At 35.8% G+C, this 18,997-nt stretch overlaps 5 protein-coding genes across 5 annotated transcripts in view; 2 read left to right on the top strand and 3 right to left on the bottom strand.

Moving 5' to 3' along the window:
- The window catches only part of LOC107624491, a 1,762-nt gene extending 694 nt beyond the window's left edge, over positions 1-1,068 (bottom strand). The window contains exons 1-3 of the mRNA XM_021114871.1: positions 840-1,068; positions 497-678; positions 1-216 (exon numbers count right to left, since the gene is read on the bottom strand). Coding sequence (XP_020970530.1) covers positions 1-216; positions 497-677 — 397 coding nt within the window. The 5' untranslated portion in view covers position 678; positions 840-1,068. The remainder of the gene's footprint in view (positions 217-496; positions 679-839) is intronic.
- Positions 1,203-12,905, top strand: LOC107624235 (DNA annealing helicase and endonuclease ZRANB3). Its single transcript, XM_016326718.2, has 22 exons — positions 1,203-1,906; positions 2,712-2,844; positions 3,611-3,786; positions 4,113-4,186; positions 4,391-4,426; positions 4,520-4,610; positions 5,030-5,089; positions 5,640-5,820; positions 6,740-6,885; positions 7,105-7,206; positions 7,806-7,916; positions 8,461-8,526; positions 8,628-8,726; positions 8,881-9,084; positions 9,520-9,630; positions 10,113-10,427; positions 10,564-10,751; positions 10,841-10,943; positions 11,086-11,231; positions 11,388-11,467; positions 11,901-12,073; positions 12,483-12,905. Exons 1-22 carry the CDS (start codon positions 1,253-1,255, stop codon positions 12,573-12,575), a joined length of 3,342 nt encoding a protein of 1,113 aa, XP_016182204.1. The 5' UTR covers positions 1,203-1,252; the 3' UTR covers positions 12,576-12,905.
- Positions 13,773-14,918, top strand: LOC107623468. The gene is made up of 3 exons (XM_016325736.2): positions 13,773-13,936; positions 14,058-14,149; positions 14,254-14,918. The coding sequence occupies exons 1-3, from the start codon at positions 13,801-13,803 to the stop codon at positions 14,461-14,463; spliced, it is 438 nt and encodes a 145-aa protein (XP_016181222.1). The 5' UTR covers positions 13,773-13,800; the 3' UTR covers positions 14,464-14,918.
- Positions 14,787-17,033, bottom strand: LOC107623467 (putative pentatricopeptide repeat-containing protein At3g15200). The gene is made up of 2 exons (XM_016325735.2): positions 16,495-17,033; positions 14,787-16,303 (listed from the first exon to the last, which is right to left on the bottom strand). Exons 1-2 carry the CDS (start codon positions 16,983-16,985, stop codon positions 15,322-15,324), a joined length of 1,473 nt encoding a protein of 490 aa, XP_016181221.1. The 5' UTR covers positions 16,986-17,033; the 3' UTR covers positions 14,787-15,321.
- The window catches only part of LOC107619888 (proteoglycan 4-like), a 1,998-nt gene continuing 588 nt past the window's right edge, over positions 17,588-18,997 (bottom strand). The window contains exons 2-3 of the mRNA XM_016322126.1: positions 18,490-18,710; positions 17,588-17,599 (exon numbers count right to left, since the gene is read on the bottom strand). Of these exons, the coding sequence (XP_016177612.1) occupies positions 17,588-17,599; positions 18,490-18,710 (233 nt within the window). The remainder of the gene's footprint in view (positions 17,600-18,489; positions 18,711-18,997) is intronic.

The following is an 18,997-nucleotide window of genomic DNA, read 5'->3' on the forward strand; positions in this document are numbered from 1 at the left end:
GCTTTTGAATCTTTTTTAACTTGGCCTTTTCCCAAGCTTCTGCATTTGCTTTGTTGTTATGTTGTATAGGAATCCCTATTTGTTTTTGGTGCCCTTGTGTTTGGGGCACAGTCCTTTTAGAAGATATATCATCACTTGAACCTCTTAAAGGAACACTTCCTTCTTTTCTCCTTCCATCTTCTCCAAATGATGACCTTTTTACTGAAGTATCCCCTCCTATACATATAACAACAATTTATTTTCATTAAAATTTGTGAAGATTTTAGGATAAGTCTAATAAGAAATGAAACCTCTCTGATCTTTCATTTAATAATTAAAATGAATTAATATTGGCAAATCATTATTCTTCTAGCAATAGTTCTAATAATAATAATAAAAAAGCAAAGTATATTCCTTGGTCATAACAGTTATGAAATGGACTTAACTTGATGAACATATATAACTATATAAGCATGCAATCTGGAAATTAAACATTAACTAGTAGTTAATTAATTACCATAAGTCGGTCGTTCAGATAGGGTGCTATGGTTTTTCCTTCTCATGGATTGAGGCCTTGAAATCAGGTTGGCAGCAGCAGCTTGTTCTATTGAATGAATGGAAAATGCAGCAGCTGCAACTGCTGTCACATGCTTGTCATCATTTCTAAATTCACTCTTCAAATTTCCCCTTCTGAACATTCTATAATGATGATAATAAAACAAAAATAACAACGATGATTTTGATATTGTTAGTCTCAAATTAAGTAAGATAATAAATAACAATAATCTCAGTGGCATTATCACAAACAGTTTACATGCAGTTTGAAACTAAACACTGCACTTTTGAATGAAACTACGTACCTTGTCTACAAAAACTTGCACATTAGGTTTGGATCTGAAATCTGAATGAATTGAAGATGATGAAGTCACGATGAGAGTATATTGATAAAGCTGAACAGGAAATGGTGAGAAGCAAGGTGAAATTTGATGCCTCTGCACGCAGCCTCTAAAGGAAGCAAAGGATCTTTTAATTTTGTATATATAGGTTTGTCAGAGCTACTTTATGCATTGCGGATGAAGCTGGAAGGGTATAATGTCACGTTCTACAGCTTTAATTTCTGAATTAAGAATGGAAGTGTATTGGCCCAAAAGGGCCCATGAAAAACTCGTCCAAAAAGGCCCAAAAGGGCCCATGAAATTGAAAACGTAGAAGGGGAGTTTTTGGCGCTGAGAAGTTAAAACCTGAGGGAGTGAGTGAGTGAGGAAGAAGAAGAATGGGTCTAACAGAAGAACAGAGACAACAAATCGAAGCAAATCGCCAAGCCGCTCTCGCCAAACGCAAAGCATTTCTTGAATCCCAACAACAACAACAACAACAACTACTTTTCAAATGCCAGAAGCTCTCTCATTCTCGCTACTCTTCTTCAACATCCAAACCCGCCCTTATTCCAAAGTTCGTTGCCAGGCTCGAAATATGCTCTCCAGATTCCTTCTCCGTTGTGCCTATCCCCTCCGACGACGACACCTTCTCCGCCCTCAACGGCCTCCTCTCCGACCTCCTCCCCTCTCACTTCACTCAGATCTCCACCGCCGTTGCCGATGCCTCTGTCTACCACCTTTCCGACTACCTCCGCGTCCTCAACTGCCTCAAGGCAGCATCTCACCAGATTGCTGACGTGGAGGACATTCCCTGGAACACGCTCAAAGCCGTTGAGACCATGATGCTGGCGTCTGGTGGTGGCGGCACCTGGACCCCGACCAGGCCCGAGCATCTCACCGACGAGCAGGTCGAAGACCTCATCGCGAAGCTTCCGAGGAGTTTGGTGGATGCTCTGATGCCGTTTCAGTTGGATGGGATTAGGTTTGGACTCAGAAGGGGTGGAAGGTGCCTCATTGCCGATGATATGGGACTCGGAAAGACCCTCCAGGTACTCTATTCAAAAAAATAAAAACAAAAATCGCATCTATTTTGCTTTCCCTGTGTCTTTTAGGTTAAGTGATTAAACTGTTTGTTTTTGTTGCGAGGATGTTAGAATTAATTGAGTGGACCTAATTTCGTTGCACAAACTAGCTCAACTAGGAAGTATAGAATGTGTATATGTATTGCCACTTCTTAAGGAGTCTGGTGATTGCTGGGGAGTAATGTGGCTTCTAAATTGTAATGTTTTGGCTGTTTATTTGAAGATTTCATTGATATTTATAGGCTTTTGTGATTGGTTGGTGCGAATTTGTTCACTGCAATTGGAGCAACTGCAGGAATAAAATTTGGCATTTTAAAAACACTCGGTTCATTGAGTGGTAGGCAAACTCATCACTTTTTCAGTAGTCTTGAGTTCAAACTTTACTGGTGGAAAATACCTTAAGCGATAGTTGCTCGAATCGATGGAGTTGAACTTCTGGTGATAGGTTTTACATACTAGAGATAAAGACCCAAAAGGACTGATAAGTTCTAGGGACTAGAGATTTGTCAAGTGGTGTTCATGGGTTCAAATACTAGAGATGGCTTCTATGCTTGCTAATTGCTAGGGTAAGGTTGCATATGTCTGTCCTTTTCAGACCCAATGAGGGGGGAGCTTCATGCACTAGCCAGCCCTTTTAGAGACTAGGACTTAGTGTTCGGTGCCATTTTTTTTTTAATTTGAAATTGGTTGCACTGTATTTATTTATTTACCATGAAATATCTAACAAGGAGTAGTGATCTATGTAGTTATTTTTTTCGAATGCACATTTTAGGCGATTGCTATTGCGGGATGTTTCATGCATGAAGGTCCTATACTTGTGGTTTGCCCTGCTGTTTTGCGTTTTTCATGGGCAGAAGAATTGGAACGTTGGCTTCCTTGCTGTTTGCCTGCTGATATTCATGTTGGTAATGCTGTATAATTTAAGTTGTGCATGATGCTATGTATTATGCTGCCTATTAAGTTCAAGGTAGGAGTCTGGTCTGGTTCTTGAGATGAATGAGGGTTTTTCCCCATAACAAATACCATACAGTACATATCCAGAGATTCTACTAATGAAAGTGTAACTGTTGAATTGCTTTGTTAGGTGCACAAATCTAATCGTCTTCTAATGATGCATCATATTAAAATTTGATTTGTCACTAGGAGACTACAATCTTGAAATATGAACAGATATTGGTTTTGAGAATGGCAATATCAATACACCAAAAAGTGGGAAGGTGAATGAGGCACATTTTAAATCTGGTTTGAGAACTCTACAATGAAAGTTGGATGGAAGTTTTGTTGCAATGGTGTTTAGTAAAAAGTTGAGCACAGTTATACCCAACAAGATGAGCATGAGGCCATGAGTTGATGATCATATATATATATTGGTGCTTTTTTCTTAGGATTTTCTTTGGTGTATATAGGAAATTAGGCTTAATGAATTAAGGTTTTGAAGGAATGTTGTGTTATGGTGCGGTCAAGAAAAATTCGAACTGTACAGGCATGGATTTATTGAAGAAGGATTAAGTTTTTGAAATATTGTTATTTGTCTAAAGCAATTTCTTAGGCCAAGTTTGATTTTAACAATTTGAATAAAACTTTTTATTTTTTTATTTTAATATTTTTATTGTGATCTTTTTCATTCATTCTACTTTGTAATTTAGATTGTGATTGTTTCTTCTAAACCAGTTTTTGGTCATCAAGATAACCCTGTTCATTTAACAAGATGCCCTAGAGTTGTGGTTATTTCTTATACCATGCTCAATCGTCTAAAGAAGAACATGATTGAACGTGAGTGGGCTCTCCTGATTGTTGATGAATCTCATCATGTGCGATGCACGAAGAAAGCCAAAGAGTCAGGAGAGGTTTGCTGTATTTCCATCGCTTTTTCTTGTTTGTAAAATTTGGAATTCATAAAATCAATGTTAGTTTATGATAGATATAAATTCCTTTGTTATTAACTGCAATTGTTACTTATCTTGTATGCTCTCTTCTGCTGTTGTGGTACCAGAAAGAAGCTTCTAGCAAATGATTATTATACAATTTTACATTAGTTGTTCAAGATAAAAACTTCCAGGAAATCATGATTTTGTCTTTATGATTACCTGCATTGTTATCTCTTTTTGTGTTCTTCAGCTGAAACCTAAAGAAGTGGCATTTATATTATCTGATTTTTCTTTTGTTCTAACAGACACAAGCTGTTCTTGATGTGGCAACGAAAGTCAAGCATATAGTTCTGCTATCAGGAACGCCCTCATTGTCAAGGTTGTAGCATAGTTCACAGCAACCCACTGCTGCATAAGCTTTGATGCTGATGAAAACAAATATATTTTTTTTTTCTATTTGGTTGGGGCTTCATATTTTTTGACTTTCTATTCTTCCTTTCAATTTGGTTCCACTTTTTCTTTTTAGTTATTTTACTTAATGTGATCTTGTACCTTATGTGCATATCTTCCTAGGTGCTAATAGACCATTTGACATTTTTCATCAGATAAATATGTTATGGTAAGTATATTCACATTGAACATTTGTAACTTTTAAAATATCTTTCTTGTAGTTCTGTTGACTAATTTTCTAAACAATGCATATATTTTACAGGCCTGGTTTGTTGGGGACAAATAAACGTGAGTTTGCAAAAACCTATTGTGACATGAAATTTTTCATGGGCATCCAAGGAAAAGTGTTTGCGGTATTCCTTCTAGAAGAGCTCTTATTATCTACTTTGTGTTTGTGTGTGTGTGTGTGTTTATGTCTAATTTATGCATGTATATATTTGGTTAATTTTAATAATATAAATATAATGAATAAACAATAAGGTTTGACTGTGGTTTGCTAGTGGAAATGTTGTAAATTTTTAATGTTTTGTCTCTTCTAGATCATTATTTTTTTTTTTAAATATTTTTAAAAGATCAAAGGTGCTTACAAGAGCTTTCAATTAACTTTTTTTTATCTTTTTGATGGGAATTTCAGTCGTGGACCCATTTTCGATAACAAGGTTTTCATCATTTTATTTTTTAGTTAATTATTTGTGATGAGGAAAAAAGCGATAAAATCTATTTCGATGGATCAACCTGTTTTGGGTATTTATTTGTTGGGATTCTGCTGCAGGATTATTCAAAGGGCATTCGGTTGGTGGAGTTGAACGTGTTACTTAAGCAAACTGTTATGGTGTGATCTCAATCCTCAAATTTTCTCATGATGACTTTGTGTTTATTTTTCTTTTCCTTTGGACTATTCCCCTTAATTACTTTTGTAGAGGTATTCTTTTGCTTGGTTTCTGGTTTGTAAACGTCAGCCTGGCATATTTATGTAATTAGAGCAAGTATACTCCTCCCTTTTTTATCCAAATCTGATTCTTTGATGACTGTAATTGCCCTCAATTTATTTGGATAGCCTATCCAATGAGAGAAGGCTTGATGCAGTTTTTATGAGACAAGGCTTGATATTTTTGAATAATTGTGTCTTTGGTTCACATTCTCAACATATGGATTCCATACCAACTACTTATTTTGCAGTCAATGTTGTGGCATTTGTTTAAGGATAGTTTGGGTGTAGTGATTTTGATTATATTATACATATGGTTGGCTTTTACACTTTATGCACTTAAAACCAATGTTTACTTTGTCATGTCTCCCCCATTGGATTTAACACCACTTTATGATATTGGTCCTATATTGTATAGAATACTATCTTATTTTCCTTTTCATGTATTGTGTAGATAAGGCGTTTGAAGGAACATGTGATGCTACAGTTACCTCCAAAGCGGCGGCAAATTATAAGACTGTTGTTGAAGAAATCAGATATTGTTGCTGCAAAAACTGCAGTTGGGGCATTGACAATTGATGACCCTGAACGTGCAAGTGAAGACATGCCTCTAGGAAACTCAGATGAAGTTGATGGTATTGTTTAGGAACCTTTGCCTCTACTGTGTGAAACGATGGATTTGTATGTCAACTAATGTTTAATCACATAATAACTCTCAGTTCATCATTGTTTTATTCATTGTTGATTTGGATGAGATTGCATAAAAAAATTCTGTATAGTGTTGTAGACCAATTACTGTAGAACAAGGAATCATTCATGTGGTTGTTTATCATTTTATAACTGAAATGTAGCCTTAAGCGTAGGTCATTTAGACTTCATGGTTTTTTTATGGTACCAAAGTGACAAATAGTATAAAGATCACAAAAAAGCCAAATAGGAACCCTCAAGTGTCATATAACTAATACAATGTTGGCCTCTTTGATAAGATTACATTACCAACCTACCTTTTATCTGTGAGATTTAGGAATTTTAGAATACCAGAAGTTACCTAATAATGTACAATATTGTATTTAGGAATATGATAAAGTATCTTAACTGATATCTTAGGGTTGACTTTCATATTTTTCTTTAATTTCACATTTTGTATTTAAAATTATGATTATGAGTTTAGTACCATTATAAATTGGGATCAGTGCTCTGTTTTTTGTATCACTAGACATATCATATTGGATCATATCATATATATAGCTGATATTCAAATCTCTATTCTCCCTTACTCCTTGCTAAAACCGACCCATAATATTAACTTTGTACCGCAGTAGCAATGTCTCTGTTATTTTGCTGCTACATACCCAAAAATTCAAATTGTTATTTACTATGCTCTTTTTCATCTTTCTGTTTGACTGTTTGTTATGAGATGTTTCAGCCATCAAATTCTTAAATTTTCTTCTAATGCCACTCTCTGTCTGTCTTGCTATTCTTATGCATGTAATCATATCTTATTAAAACTGCAAGAATATATGGTATTAATCTTTTTCACCTCTCTGTTGCTAGGGGACCTTTCTGTCCAAGAACTTGGGATTGCAAAGCTTTCTGGGTTTCGTGAATGGCTTTCCCTCCATCCACTCATAGCAGGATCGGAGAATTCTAAAAAGATGATAATTTTTGCTCATCACCACAAAGTTCTTGATGGAGTACAGGTGCATTTATCCTCATTGGAAGCCACTGTTTATTAAATTCATTTGGCAGCATGTAAAATGGTTGAGTTGTTTTCCTCTTCCTAGATTGTTTGAAATCAGCTATTCCCAACCTCATTTTCTTAGGCCCTTGGTGCATTGATTACCTTAATGTCCAAGTCCCACACCATGAATGTGTAGATTTAATTTCTGACATGAAGTTTGTTTTCTGAACCATTTTAGGAGTTTATATGTGAGAAAGGTGTAGGTTTTGTGCGAATTGATGGAAGTACTCTTCCAAGAGATAGGCAATCAGCAGTAGTAGCATTTCGATCATCATCAGAGGTATTAGCTGTCTTTACAGTTTTTAACCCCGAATTTGTTGTGATGATATCCAGCTCTCTTTTTCCCTCATTTATAATGTTTCTTTGAAATTTTAAAATTTGATACATACTGAATAATAAATACACATAATTTTTTCCCCTTTTGCTTAAATAAAAATTTTTATTTGTGGCACCTGAATTGTGATAACGATCAGCTGACATCTTTTCCCCTTCTTAATTTTCAGTGTTGGTCTATTGGCCTTGGCCAAATTGTGGGCAGGCTTGGAGAGTCATAATTAGTATTACTAGTGGAAAAAATTAACTAATGTTGTTTAATTTTTTAAATGGACACTTTGGATCAAATTTTAAAAATTGTTTCTTATTTTGGATCGAAGGTATTAAAAATTTATGTGCCTTGTTAAGATTGAGTCTGATGGCCCTCCACATGTTACAAGAACAAAAGAACCATATTGACCATTTTTGTTAACTATTTGCCTTAGTGTTTGTATGCACATATGTGTGGCCTTATTTTTTGTCTGTGTCGTTCAGACAATTGTGGACTTATTTTATTTTATTTTGTTACTTAGGCCTACTTTGATTTGAGTTATATTTGCATGCCAGGTTAAAATTGCGATAATAGGTATTTTGGCAGCAGGTTTTGGACTTGATTTCTCAACAGCACAAGATGTGGTGTTCTTGGAGCTACCTCAGTGCCCAACTGTAATGCTTCAGGTTCTGTATAATTTACATAATGGTACCGTCTTTATTATATAAATACTATATATATTGAATGGCTTTTTATTTTGTGCTGGATGCTTCATTGTTAACAATGCTGTGACCACATTAAAAGATGACCTTAAAGACAAAGAATGTTAAGTTTGGTGCATCTATGTACAGCTGTTGATGATAACATTATTGCAAAATTGGAGCAGGGGTGAACCAATGAACTGATTAACTGAAAATAGCACTGTGTGGATGCTGAACTAACATACCTATAATGGGACTTAATGTCATTGTTTTTTTTATAATATCGTCCGTAGTTTCACTTGGTGCACAATTTTTTGTCATCAATCTGATGTGTTAATAGTTCTCACCTACCGTATTTCATTTGTGATAGTTACCTTAATTGTGGCAATCACATAATTTTATTTTAGTTTATTAGACTATTCTTATTGATTTTAATGATTCCATCATATGAAGCATATGATGTGCTGGTATTCTTTATACATAAAGGGTATAAGATCTTAAAACGTAAATAAGATGAACCTTTTTGTAGGCCGAGGATAGAGCTCATCGACGGGGGCAAAAAAATGCAGTTAATGTATACATATTCTGTGCAAAGGTGATGCTTGGCTCTTATTTTGAAGATTTGAGGGGAAAAAAAAAAAGCTTGTTGTGGTATGTACCTCTCAAGTAGCATTTTTTCATGTGATCCATCTGCAGGATACCTCGGATGAGTTGCGTTGGAAAAACTTGAATAAAAGTTTGCACCGTGTTTCAAAAACAACAGATGGAAAATATGATGCAATGAAGGAGATAGTGGTATTGTAATTTTGGTTAAAATGCTTTTAGTTGAAGTCACTATCTGATTTTGCTCTTTTAGCATTGGTGGCTGTTAGAAGTTTATTATTTGTCTATTTACTTTTGTATTCTCTTTCACCAACCTCATTTTCCTTTTGGGGATGCGGGGTGGCAGGTTGATGATATTTCTTACTTAGAGACATATTTCAAAACTGATAGTTCTGACGAGCAATCTGCACGTGAAAAGGCATTAGTTGAAACACTGTTGGATAAGAAACCTTCCCCAGTAAATTTAAGTGAATCTGAAGTAAAACAAGATGATAAATCTGATGAGCAGGCTTCTTTTGACAATAACTCAATTTCTACTGCTAATATCACGGTAAGACTTGTGAGTCTTGTAGTATGGGTTTTAAATCGTGTGTGTTACTTTAGCATGGTATTTAGTTGTCTTCTTTTCCCTATTATTTTATGGTAAAGTACAATTGATACATGTAACAAACTCCACCTAGTGGATTAAGGCTTAACAGTTTATTTCCTATTTCTATTTTTTACTATTATATTCTCGTGGTAGAATAGGATAGTATTGTTTCCTGCATTGATTTTGACAAGGCTTCAGTTATGGATGCAAATTGTAGTCTAGACGTGTTTTATACTGAGGATAGATTGTTTGGGAAGAGTTTTTAAGAGAAAAATGAAATGATAGAGGTGAATTGACATTACAGTTTATTTAACAGGGAGGGAATGGCAACATTTTTATTCATGTGTGGTTCCGTGTGTTTGTGAATGGCTAACGATCTCATGTCTTATTTTTCAGGTGCAGGACAAGAAATCAATTCCAACAGTAGAAGCAGATGACATGCAGCCTGACCATCAACTAGAAACAGATGGACATGGGTCTAGTCATGTTGGTTCTCTGCGTTTTGAGGTAACATTTATTGTCATAGTTGTTGATTGATATAAGAATGAGTTGGTTCGTTGACACATTGGTTATTACCCTAAATAATCAAAACAAGGCTCATGCAGTAAGCATGTCTTGAGTGATTTCTGACAATGCTGTAACTTGATTATTACTATTATTTTTATTATTGAAAAAAAATACATGCAACAGTCAGATTTTCACCTTTTATGAAGTATTATCTGATGTTATAGGTGTGTCTACTTACATTAGTTTCAATGGATCCTGCGATAGATACCTAAAGTCCTATATATATATATATATATATATATATATATATATATATATATATATATATATATATATATATATATATATATATATATATATATATATATATATAGAGGGAAAAAAATAAAAAGAACAGAAGAGGACAAGTTAAAAGTTTTAATTGGTGCCTGTGTCAATTTTTATCATTGTTATGAATATGGGAATCTTCCTTTGCCCTTCAGGTGAGCCCATACACTGGTAGGATCCACTTGTATTCTTGCGTTTTGGGTACAGATGTAAGACCGCAGCCACTTTATGAAAATTTCCGACCAGAGGAACTTGAGTTGCTATGTCCTGTTTCTGATGATGAGAAAAAGAAGATAGAAGTTAAATCTGTCAAGGAGAATCCTGTTTATAGGCATTCTCTCATGGAGTTTGCACATGAGTGGAGGAGTTTGAGGCCAATTGAACGCAAGAAGTTACTTGGGAAACCATTACAGCTTCCTTTGGCAGTTGAATTATGCTATTTGAGTGAAAGCAATAACCACAATAACAAGGTTCCCATACTGTATTCCTGAACTCTGTTTTGATGAATATGATAATGTTTTGAATAAACTGTTGATCTTTGTTTTTTCTTTTATTCTGGGCTTTTGTGTATGAATATATAACTTAGCAGAAGTGTACAACTGACAGGGGTTATTAAATGGTGGAAGCAAACGACGTATGACACCTTTGGTGGAGGTCTGCCATCCTTTACCCGAAGACGCTGTGTGGAAGAAGGTTTATCTACGAAGTGGCCTTGGTAAGAAGGAAAAAGAATATACTCAAGGCTGGAGTGTGACTGATGAACCACTGTGTAAGCTTTGTCAAAAGCAGTGCATGTATGTCCTTGACCAATCATATACTCATGTGTTGCTCTTTATTCACTAAATGTTCTTGTCTTTATTCTTTAATAATACTCCACTCTCAGGGGTAAGAATGCCAAGGCACCTGAATTTTTCGAAGACCTGTTTTGTAACCTTGCCTGCTATGAAGAGTATCGCATGAGAACAAGCAACAGATTCTTACGTCAGGTAGTATTAATCATATTCAGATTACAGCTATCTTGTTTTGTTGTCCTGATGTTTCTCTATTTGAAGCCGTAGTAGGTATTTTTTATTTTTTATTTTTCCTGTCTCTGGGCTACTGTTAATTTGCTGGAGATTATTTGTTCAGGAACTTTTCCAAATTGAACATGGTGTGTGCACAAATTGCCTATTGGACTGCCATAAGCTTGTTGAGCACATAAAACCTTTATCATTGGAAAGGCGACGAGAGTACATTGAGAAAGTAGCACCAAAAGTCGCAAAGCGGAAGAAGATGTGAGTCTATGAAAGTGAAATACCTAATAACAATTCTCTTAAGATGTGAAAGATTGTAGGCTTGTTAGAAGACTTCTCATACAGAACAATGTTAATAAACTTGCTTAATTAGGTTGACACCAACGTTTTTCTGAATCAGTTATTGACTTTCTACAGGCTTGAGAAGCTTGTCAATGATCCAACTGAAGGCAATGCATGGCATGCTGATCATATAATTCCAGTGTATCAAGGCGGAGGTATGATTTACTTGAGAGCTAAAATCCTACCTGCCTAGGAAAAATTATATGTCTACGTTGAGTGATGTGTTTGTTCTGCAAATGAAAATATTTTCTACATTTTGTTTCAGGGTATTGTGTTCATTCATAATTCTTAAACACTTATTTTGGCATATACTTTAGACTGCAGTTAAAATAATAAACTTGTTCAACGAAGTTTGAATTGGCCTACTGAAAGGCAACATAGAATGATGTGTGTCAACATTTATTTAATCAGTTTTAAACTAATACACCTGTTCAGCCAAGTTTCCATTATTTATTTTTGCTAATTTTTCATTTTGTTTCTTATCTATTACTGTGTTCTATAAGATTTTCACACTGATATGTTGGTTTATGTTATGTCTCTTCACAGGAAAACATTAGATTTAGCTTTTCCTTGTTTTTATTTTTATAGGTGAATGCAAACTAGAAAATATGAGGACTCTGTGTGTGGCCTGCCATTATGATGTTACCAAAGAACAGTGTGATGAGCGACGCAAAGCAAGAGCAAATGCCAGGAAACACCTAAAATTTGTAATGAATAACCTTAAAAATGGTCTGACGGGCACTACTGTCTCTAATGCTAAGGTATATTGCAAGCATAATTCCATTTTCTGTTGATGCATTTGAGTCAGTTTGCCAGACTGCATTTGTGTAAGTATGGCTGTGCTAGATGCAGGATCTGCATTCAGGTGAAAAAGCTATAATTACTAGTAAAAGGTTATTAATATGACCCAAATATGGAGGTATTTTCATTTCCTAAAATTACACGATACTTAAAAGCTTATAGTATAGCAAACAAATTTATTAAAAACTAATATAAAACAGAAATTCTCAAATAAATAACTCAAGTTAGCACAATAATTGTGACTGCAGTAAAACTTGGCTAATATATCCTTTACTGCTATCTATTACTTGATAGTTTATTCATAGATTGCTTTGTAAGTAAATGTCATAGCATATATTCATATTCACATAACTTTTGTATAAAATTCAGGAGCATGAGGCACAGGAAGGAGATAAGCTCTTTATCAATGTCCCTGGAAGTGCATATTCTCTAGCTGATCCCTCAGAAAGTGGAAAACATTAAATATATACATCATTATTTTATTGCTATAGAAATGTCCATTATTTGATTTTGCAGCAGCAGTGTTCAACATATGGATTTGGAAAAGCCCCTCTAAGCCTAAGATTAAGATAATCTTGGATTTTGGAGCTTCAATTTGCAACACAATTTGCAACACATGATTGATTGCAACTGCTATTCCAAATTTCCAACCAATATTTTGTATGTAGTGTTGTATTAGTTAGTACTCCATTTTGCTGACTACACGACCAAATTGTTTTGTGGGTCATGTTCCTATTCTGATGAAATGTATTTTATTCTCTATTAATGAAATTGTCCATATATTTCATCGTACGATTCTGGCGACTATATACCAAGCAAATATAGAATTGTGTAGTTTAGGTTGGCTTAATGTAATTCTACTTGTGACTTTTTTACTTATTCTATTTTACCATATAAATAAGAGAATATCAATGAGTTAAGATAAGAGAAATCAGTGGTAACTTAATTTTTCAAAAGAGATATAATTATCATTGCAATAATTCTTAGAGCACACTAATGATAATTAATCAAATGAACTTATGTAGCATTAGAAATCTGCTAAGGGGTATTTTCAAATCACTCATTTTAAACATCGAAAGTAACAGCTACCAAATAAAAAATACAAGGAATAACTTATTATGATTTTAATTATATAAATAAATCAAATTTTTCATCTAAATATTAAGATAATTATTTGGAATAATTTTATGACAATATTGCACCACTAGAAGTTTTATTGAGATTAATGATTTATCAAATACTTATATTAATTAGGGCGCAACTCTTAATGGCTAAGTTTATTAGTCACCAAAAAAAAGCCGATTGTAACATGTAGCATGGGCATTCAATCCTACAATTGATACAAGCATGGTTCTAAAAACCGGAAACCGGTTACCTAGCCGGTCCGGGTAAAAAACGGGTTCTACTTATAAATATTTTTATGGTGGTTAAAATGATACTCCCACCTAAAAGTGGGAGTAAGGAATCCGTGGCCAGATTTTCATTCTTCTTCTCTTGAGGGGGTGTGGGTTCAACGCTGCAAAAAAAACCATCATCTCCAATCGAAACCAGTAAAACAAATAAATAAACACGACAAAACAGTGGCGATAAAGAACACAGAAAAAAGCTTTACTTGAAATCAAAGCGAGCTAGCAGTTAAAATCTCATCTTTACCCATACGCTGTCAGATACAAAGAAACAGAGAGAGATGGCGACTGCTATAGCTATAGCACATTTTTGTCCAAAAACAGGCTTAACTCTTTCTTGTCACAAAAGAAATCATTTCCTCTCCCATCACCTTCATTTTTCTTCTGCTTCCCTCTCCCATGCTGTGTTCTCCAGAGGTAAGTACTGTATGTAGTGTAAACTCATAAAGCTTACAACTATTTGCTGATTAACCATCACCAATAGTTGACTCTGTTTCTCAACTTTCTCTGAATCAAAATCACTCATTTGTTATTTCAGGCTATTTGTCAACTGAGATGTTTAGAAGGCCAAAAATTCACCCCATTATTTGTAAGGCCAAAAGATATGCTCCAAACACCACAAAGAGAAAGGTACAAACTATTTGTATTCCAACAATCAAATCCAAAGTTTTATTCGAAGCTTTATCAGTGATTTTCTAATAAAAGGAATAAACTTCAATATTATTGTTGGGCAGAGATTGAGTAGAAAGAGGGGAGGTGAACCTGACAAGAAAACACATAGGAGAAGGATGGGGTCTAAGAAGAAGCTGCTTTTCAAGATCATCAGGCTTGTCTCAGCAGCTGGGACTAGATTCTTCTATGCCAAGAAAAAGAGCAGGAAGATTGACCTCAAGAAATATGATCCAAAGCTAAAGTACCATGTCCTGTTCACAGAAGCCAGTTGATATGTAACATGGCACTTTCATCTTTGATATTTCCCTGCTTTGGTTTTCATCCAAGAATTGTATCACTAAGCTGTAAATATACAAATTTCCATTTTTGATCACATGTGTGTAGTTCCGGTGATACTGAAGCTGCAAAACTGAGCTAAGAAATTGTAGAAATCATTCCCAATTACCAGATCTCTTCAATCAGACTAAATTGTAAATAATTTTAATTCAAGGCTTCAAAAACTAAATGCCTTCACTGTCAAAACATTTACTTACTAAAAACAAAAAGAATCAAGAAAAACAAACAGAGGCCAAAGTCAACCAACATAATACACGCATCAATTTTATAAGAAACTTCCATTTCAAACTCTATCACTCTTCAAATCCTCCATTCCTTTCTTCAGCGGTACATTCTCTCATTTTCCAAGCACTGTTTGATTGAGACTAAGTTGAGATAGTTCCTCCTATTGCCGGCTGAATTCTCTTTTTTAAATATTAGTAGAAAATCTGCCGAGGTGCTTAATTGGATGAGAAAATGTAAGCTTATCCAACTAACACAGCTATCATAAACAGATAAGGGAGCGAAATAACCCCAGCCTTCTAATTTCTGGACCCTCTAATTAACATAAAATCTTGAATCTTAAAATTTGGTGTCGGGTTATCTTTTTTCCTTGCTTCTTGGCAATCTAAAGAGTTTGGCAAAATATCTCAATGTTCGAAAATTCAACCAAATCAACATCCTATGCGTCTCGGTAATTAGCACTCAATGCCTTTCAAAGATATATTACTGTTGGCAATTTTCGACTTAGAGAACCCAAACCAATGGCAATGAAGTTATTGGAAGAATTGGATCACTAGATAACTCCAATACCATCATCCTTTTTGTTTTTCTGTTCTTTCTTTTGACTGAATGTTCATGGAACTCAATAGTTTCTCAGTTCTTGGCTCAGGCTCCATTCCCTTAGACACCATCTCCCTAAAATAGCGCAAGGCATCCTTCGTCCTCCCATTTTTGAGGTGCCCATGAATCAGGATTGTATAAGATCGCCTATCTAGTCCCCATCCATTCCTTTCCATCTCTTCCCATGTTCTTCTCACCCCATCCTGGTCATCCCATTCCATATACAACCTCAAAACCAAGTTGTAAACATCATCATTCATGCTACACCCATTTCTCTCCATCCTCTCCAAAATCACAGGAACTTCCTTCGGCTCCTTCAAGGAACCCAGCAAGTAGCTATAAGTAACAGCATTAGGCAAACAATTCCCCTTCCTCCTTTCCATATCACTCACTAGCTCGTATACCTTCTCCATTCGCCGAATCTTACACATGTGTTTGATCAAGGAGTTGTAAGTAGCCACATTAGGTTCAACGCCCCTTTCGCTCATGCACTTGAAAACTTCCAATGCCTCAGGAACTCTCTTTTTGAAACAAAGAGCATCAACGATGCAGTTGCATATCACAACATCGGGCTTGCAACCTTTATCCCACATGCCATGGAACAACCTCAGTGCAGTGCTGAGCTTCCCCTTCTTGGTCATTGCCTTGATAAATGTTGCATAAGTGAAAAGATCCGGCTTGCACTTAGATGCCAATATGTCTTTCCACAACCTCTTCGCCTCATGTGTGTTCCCTAAGATGCACCAACCATGGAGGATCACGTTCCAGGACTTTATATCAGGTGGAAGCTCATTCACCTTGCTGCGAAACAAAGTTTCTGCATCTTCTACATGCTTGTACCTGCACAACCACATCAAGAGTGTCCTAAATGCTTTAGAATCAATCTCCAATCCAAACTCTTTCCTCCTATAGAATATTCCAACAGCTTCCTCCACCTTATGTGCACCCACATACCTGTAATCGGAGAGCACCCAAAATTAACCATTCACATATTTAAATGACACCTAGTTAGTTGACTTAATGCTCTTAAAATGTACCAAAGTGATATTAAAGAATTCAGAAAAGCTAATAGGAATCATTTTGAGATCACATATCACATAAGAAAATCAAACATCCAAAGCTCTATAATAGAACATTTAATCTACCTACGAATCAATGTGGAAAAAACCAACTCGTTCATGACACCCTGTCTATGGGACATTTCATCGAGCACCTGGTAGAGCTCCTCAAACCGCTTCATCTTCCCGAGAATATCCACAATCTCATTGAAAACGACGGAACTTGGCACATACCCATTTCGCTCGGGACTCGCTTTACAAGCCCAATTAAAGAACACGAGGGCGGGTCTCCAATCAGAATGATGCCGTTTAAGCACTTCGAAGACGAGTTTGTCGCTAAGCTGGAACCCACATAGGTCGAGTGCTCGCTCCACTTCGATGGCGGGCTTGTCCCTCCGGAACTTGAGGAGATTCTGAAGATAAACAATCGGCGGTGGTGGTGATGGTGGTTTCCAGTGGGGTGGGTCCGAAAGGGAATGCAGGAAGCATGTGGTTGGAGTTCGGAGGAGAGTGGCTGTGGCAGGGTAGAATAGGATTTTGAGTTCCCACCGGCGGAGTTGCCAGAACATGTACGGCATCAGCGGAATTGAATTGATGGTGAGGTCTATTATGCGAAAGGAGCTGTGCTATGCAACCTACATCCAGTCTCCTCCACAACTATGGAAGAATTTTACTATAGTTAACAGTATTACATACACCAATAACACAGGATTGACCCAATCCTTTCACACTCAAGTTCTAACCTAACTTGACATTGGCTATGATAATACCTAACTATACCTCTTAGTGCTAACCCAACTAAGAAAGGGATACCTTACAGGTACAAGATACAAGACACAAACACACCTAAAGAAATCTGAAAATAACTCTAGGTTTTTCTCTCAAGTGTTTCACTCAGCCTTTTTCCACTCATGGCTTTTACTTGAGTTTTCTCACAATGCCTTTTTTCACTAGAAATTGCAGAATGATAAACATTGAAAAGAACATTACAATCAGTAAAACATGAAGGAGATTGACGTCATCAACAGCCTCTGTGCTATGCGAAAAACCAGATTAGCAAGCCTCTGATTCAGTTCTTCATACTGGCGGAATGCACCTTTGATTAGGTTACACTGTCCAGTTAGTTGAACTTCTTCAAAGTAATATTCTTTGCTGAATGCCTTTTATTCCATTTGGGCTATTAACATTTGGCCTGCAACAATAAACAATTAGTTAATAGGTAAATTATAATTAATCAACACTAATTATTTATTTTGCTAAAAAATAATGTTTGTCATCACTAATCAATTTAGTTAATTTCTTAACTCAACAATCTCCCCCTTGATGACAAACATGATTTAAGCTATAATCAAAAGGAAATGAGTTTGAGTCAGGTTTAGAAAACTCCCTTTGATTTTTGTCATTTGCTTTTATGTTGCTCCCCCTTTCCTTTTCAAGGATAGCTCCCCCTGAATTTATGCTCTTCTCTTCTTTCCTGTTTACATATACTTATATGGAACTAAACAGATGCTATGTACCAACCAAAAGTATAGCAAACAGTGATAGTTTAAATGGCCAAAATAGAGTTTTAATACATCAGGGTCAGAATCAGACAGCAACATATCATAATCAACCCAACATCAAGCTATTACCATCAGCAAACAGATTCAGCATGTGAAAACAAGTATTAATGCAGCAAAGATTATTCAACATGCAAACTCAAGTATGGATGCAGCAAAAATCCCAAAAAATACTAGGGTCCTATTGCTATTACTCCCTCTTTTGTCATCAAGGGCGGATAATAAACAAGATCAACAAAAACAAAGTCTTGTATCCTGCAGAAAAGAGTTAGAGCACAGATCAAAGTGCTAACTAAACTACCAAAGGTGCAGTAATATCCAGAGTTATCACAGTCATCCAAAATGAAACAATTTAAAAGTACTAAAGAAGTAGAATTCATGAGACAAAAAGAGAGCAGCAACAACAGTTTTAATGAGACAAATCCTAGGCATCAGAACCATTCCCATCCGAAGCAGCTTCCTCTTCAACATCTGTGGCAATGTCTTCATCATTTTGAAGGTTGTCAATGAAAGTCATCAGTACAGCCACCCTATCCCTTGATTTCTTCAGAAAGTTCTCATGCTTGCTAGCCAGCTTCCTTTTCTCTTTGCTCAATTCAATCAAGTGATTCGATTGGGAGACAAACTCTTGAGCAACATCCCTGACAACATTCAGCAGAGTGGATTTCTTCCCAGTGGAGATGGAAGTACCCTCAGTGGAAGGAGCAGTAGAATCATCTGGAAGGAACTCTTCATCATCATCATCTAGAACCACTCTCTCAGATCGAGTTGGTCCTTTTTGCTGTTTCACTGAACCACCTCCCTTTAGATATGAATGTCTATTTTCATATTTCTCATTGGTCAAGTCAACACCAAAATACTCAAAAATGCAAGTTAGAAACATGCCATAAGGAAGAGCTTTGTTCTTTTCACTTCTAACAGAGTCAAACATGTATCTAACCATCAAATAAGCAAATGAAATTTCAGTTTTGGTGAGAAGGGCATATAAAACAAGAGTATCAGTGTAGGAAACCCTTTGATATGAGCCGCTT

The sequence above is a fragment of the Arachis ipaensis genome, chromosome B10 (genome assembly GCF_000816755.2).
Source record: "Arachis ipaensis cultivar K30076 chromosome B10, Araip1.1, whole genome shotgun sequence".
Taxonomy (NCBI): domain Eukaryota; kingdom Viridiplantae; phylum Streptophyta; class Magnoliopsida; order Fabales; family Fabaceae; genus Arachis; species Arachis ipaensis.

What these genes read in the sequence shown, in the direction of transcription:
- LOC107624235 (XM_016326718.2), top strand. Translation starts at nt 1,253, where the DNA reads ATGGGTCTAACAGAAGAACAGAGACAACAAATCGAAGCAAATCGCCAA. An exon ending in CATTTCGATCATCATCAGAG is followed by an intron (nt 7,207 to 7,805) that starts GTATTAGCTGTC and finishes TTTGCATGCCAG; the next exon opens with GTTAAAATTGCGATAATAGG. An exon ending in TCCAGTGTATCAAGGCGGAG is followed by an intron (nt 11,468 to 11,900) that starts GTATGATTTACT and finishes TTATTTTTATAG; the next exon opens with GTGAATGCAAACTAGAAAAT.
- LOC107623468 (XM_016325736.2), top strand. Translation starts at nt 13,801, where the DNA reads ATGGCGACTGCTATAGCTATAGCACATTTTTGTCCAAAAACAGGCTTA. An exon ending in CCATGCTGTGTTCTCCAGAG is followed by an intron (nt 13,937 to 14,057) that starts GTAAGTACTGTA and finishes TTGTTATTTCAG; the next exon opens with GCTATTTGTCAACTGAGATG. An exon ending in CAAACACCACAAAGAGAAAG is followed by an intron (nt 14,150 to 14,253) that starts GTACAAACTATT and finishes ATTGTTGGGCAG; the next exon opens with AGATTGAGTAGAAAGAGGGG.
- LOC107623467 (XM_016325735.2), bottom strand. Translation starts at nt 16,985, where the DNA reads ATGCCGTACATGTTCTGGCAACTCCGCCGGTGGGAACTCAAAATCCTA. An exon ending in TTTTCCACATTGATTCGTAG is followed by an intron (nt 16,304 to 16,494) that starts GTAGATTAAATG and finishes CTCCGATTACAG; the next exon opens with GTATGTGGGTGCACATAAGG.